Consider the following 3,297-nt stretch of genomic DNA (forward strand, 5'->3'; position numbering starts at 1 on the left):
AGACGAACTGCGATGCCATGCCACAAAGTGTGAGCCATTGAACTTGAATTTCACGTCAGCCCACTCAGTTTCTCATGGGAAATTACTCCAGATAAAATGAAACCTGTGTACTATAGACCATATGCCATCCTCATTTGTTCACTGACTGTAGTGATAATGACTGATTAGTTCCATAGTTTTGAAGTAGGACGCTACATCATAAAAGGCTTATAAGAACGGTAGGCAATGGCTGATGAAATGTTTCTAAAAATGTATTTCTTCATATTTGGATTTAGGAGTTTACATGTTCAAGAGTCATCACAATGTTTCAAGTGTTTTGTTTATGCTACAATATTCGGTTACATTTTATTTTACAGTGTCCTTGTTACACTTTACATGTAGTTACTGTAGTAATTACTATAAATTATGCAAAATAACATGCAACTAACCTTAAACCAATCCTAACTCTAACCCTATAGTAAGTACATGTAGTTATTATTACATACTTAAATGCATGTGTACACTGTAACACGGACACCTTAAAATAAAGTATAACCCAATATTCTTAAGAAAATCAAACGAGACTTTGAATACTGTAAGAAAGTTTATTACTTTGCATACATACACAAGTCAATATTTATTTTAAAGTTGTATCTAGGAAAAGCATAAGCATAATCATTTCTGAATATTCACAATTACTAAATGACTATGTAATGTCCACGTAGAATAATAATGCTTTCTAGATGATTACTGTCAAAAAATATGTCCATACATGCTTGCTTGTGATTTACCTTAATTAACCTTGTACATTAAGTAATATGTACACTAATGCATCATTTATTTTTATGAAGTAACATTGCTCAAAAGTTTGATTACTTAGCAAACATACACAAGTAAATATAAAAATGAAGTTGTGTCTAATAGTATAAACATAATGAATTCTGAAAATGCACAATTGTAACTAAATTGTTATTTAATTATGCTTTCTAGATCACTGTCAAAATGTGTACTTACATGCTTGCATTGTTTGCAATTTATGTAAATGTATCTTATGCACTGAGTAATAGGTTCACTTATAATCTATTTTAATGTAGGAAATCAAATATAGAATGTATAGAACATTGCTCAAAATGAAATAAAATAGTATCACTGATAAAGACACAGTGCGTTCTGAAATCAGCAGATTTCACTCCTTCCGAGTAAGTGAGAAAAGCCGCCCGCGGGTTGAAGAATTTCCTGAGTAAGTCTCAGAAGTACCATTAGAGAAAGAATTAGAGGAGCTCTGGTGCACGTCTCCTTGACCCAGGCAGCTCAGACACAGGGCTGAGGCTCTGCGCCTGAAATGCTGATCCAGAAAAAAGTAGATGGCTGGATTTACACAACTGTTGAGAAATGCCAGGCAGCAGGACAGCGTCAGTCCATTAAGTATGATCGACCTTGTGTCCCTGCTAAGATCTCCTGTTCTCATCAGTAAGATGATCTGGATGGTCTTGAACAAATTGAAAGGAAGCCAGGAAATCAGAAAGGCAGCAATTATTGCCAACACAATCTTGAGGGTATGGCGTTGCCTGGCTTCTGCACGTGAGTTTGCGGCAGTGTGGCAGTGACGCCGCAGGTTAACCAAAATCGACCCATAACAAAGGACTAGAATCAGTACAGGTAGCAGGAAGGTTAGAAATATGGTCAGGAGATTCATTCCTTGGACAAAAGAGGATTTTGAATCCTCCGAACACAACGTATCGTCTATCAGCTGACGGTACACCAATGATGGAATTCCAAGGAAGAAAGAAATGATCCACACCATGCCGCAGGTGATCTGCACACAGTAGCTGCTCCGTAGGAACTGAGAGTCCATGAGGCGCACGATAGCCAAGTACCGGTCCACGCTCATGCAGGTGAGGAAGAAGATGTTGGAAAAACGGTTGACCGCAATGATGAAGCTGCTGATCTTGCACAGGACCTCACCAAAGGGCCAGTCACCATTAAGTGCCGAAACCGCCCAAATTGGCAACGTGAGAACAAACACAAGGTCGGCTGATGCCAAGTTCAGCACGAAGGTGTCCACAAGACGTCCGTATTTCTGTCGCCGTTTGCCGATTACCAAAATGACAAAAATGTTTCCAAAGAAGCCAGTGAAGAACATGATGAAGTAGAGCACAGGAATGTAGATATTGGACATGGGCAGCGAAATCGGACCGTCCTCGAATGTACTGTTGTAGATGTAATCATCTGTGAAGTTCACAGAATAATCAAGGTCATCGTAATTGCTTGTGGAGCTCATTGCAACATCAGAGAGTGGCATCTCTTTACTGCTTGCCATCTGTGCACAAGTGATGTACAAAGCAGAGAAAACCTAGCACGTCACATGCTTAGAAACCACAAACTGCAATAACAGGCTCCCTATCTCTCTCTCTCTCCACTCTATTTCCTTAAAATGTTTAAATTTATCACAAAGAGGTGCATTCTCACAAACGTACACTGGTGAAATGTTAATCATTGGTATATTAAGTTTTTATCTCCATCATGTCAATGTCAAAAATAGTTATTGGGACTTGATTTACTGCTAATTGGTGCAGTATCAGTGTAGTTGCTTTTTGAAAAAACTCACATGAGAATCTTAACACAAACGTATATATGAAGAGTTCAGATTCAAAAGCCTCTAAGTGCCATCTGAAATTTTCTTCTAGAATGATCATTTTTATCAAGCTTGTATACTTAAGTTCAGTAATTTCACTAAAATGGCAATGAAAATTACCTATTAATTGTCATTTAAGTGAAATTACTGAACTTAAATATACGAGCTTGATAAAAATGACCATTCTAGAAGAAATTTTCAGATGGAACTTAGAGGCTTTTGCATCTGAACTCTTTATATAATGTTTAAGCAGTTTTCTCACGCACAATTACTTCCTCTAAGCAAGAAAAAAACAAAACGCAGTAAAAAAAAAAAAAAAACAAAGTGAGAAAAATTTACCATATGGTTGGTGAGGTTTATTTTTTATAATGCAACTGTGCAACAAATTGTTAATAAGAGTGTGAAAGGTGTAGAGTCTTCTAAGCTGTTTCGGTTTCCTGCAGGGGTACCACATTTTACACCATTTTAAACCTTTTAACAGACTAGACAGGTTAAAAAAGTTCAAAGTCACAAGTAAAGTAGGAATAATTAAAAATAGCAGCCCACAACCTAACACGGGTCTAGCTGTAACACACATGGCTGGTTTAAATGTTTCCACACATGCTAGCATGAATAAACTTGGTGTATTTATGCCATATAGGCTATATGGAGATAACCATATTTTACCATAGCAAAGTAAAGTA

The 3,297-nt window shown here is 37.0% G+C and overlaps 1 protein-coding gene across 1 annotated transcript; it reads right to left on the reverse strand.

The window, feature by feature from the left end:
• Positions 1-570: 570 nt before the first annotated feature.
• Positions 571-2,325, reverse strand: gpr25 (G protein-coupled receptor 25). The gene has a single exon (XM_082155352.1). It carries the CDS (start codon positions 2,297-2,299, stop codon positions 1,166-1,168), a length of 1,134 nt encoding a protein of 377 aa, XP_082011478.1. The 5' UTR covers positions 2,300-2,325; the 3' UTR covers positions 571-1,165.
• Positions 2,326-3,297: the final 972 nt, after the last annotated feature.

The sequence above is a fragment of the Leuciscus leuciscus genome (genome assembly GCF_965113295.1).
Source record: "Leuciscus leuciscus genome assembly, chromosome: 23".
Classification (NCBI taxonomy): Eukaryota; Metazoa; Chordata; class Actinopteri; order Cypriniformes; family Leuciscidae; genus Leuciscus; species Leuciscus leuciscus.

Excerpts from the sequence above, each read along its gene's own strand:
- gpr25 (XM_082155352.1), bottom strand. The coding sequence starts at position 2,299 with ATGGCAAGCAGTAAAGAGATGCCACTCTCTGATGTTGCAATGAGCTCC.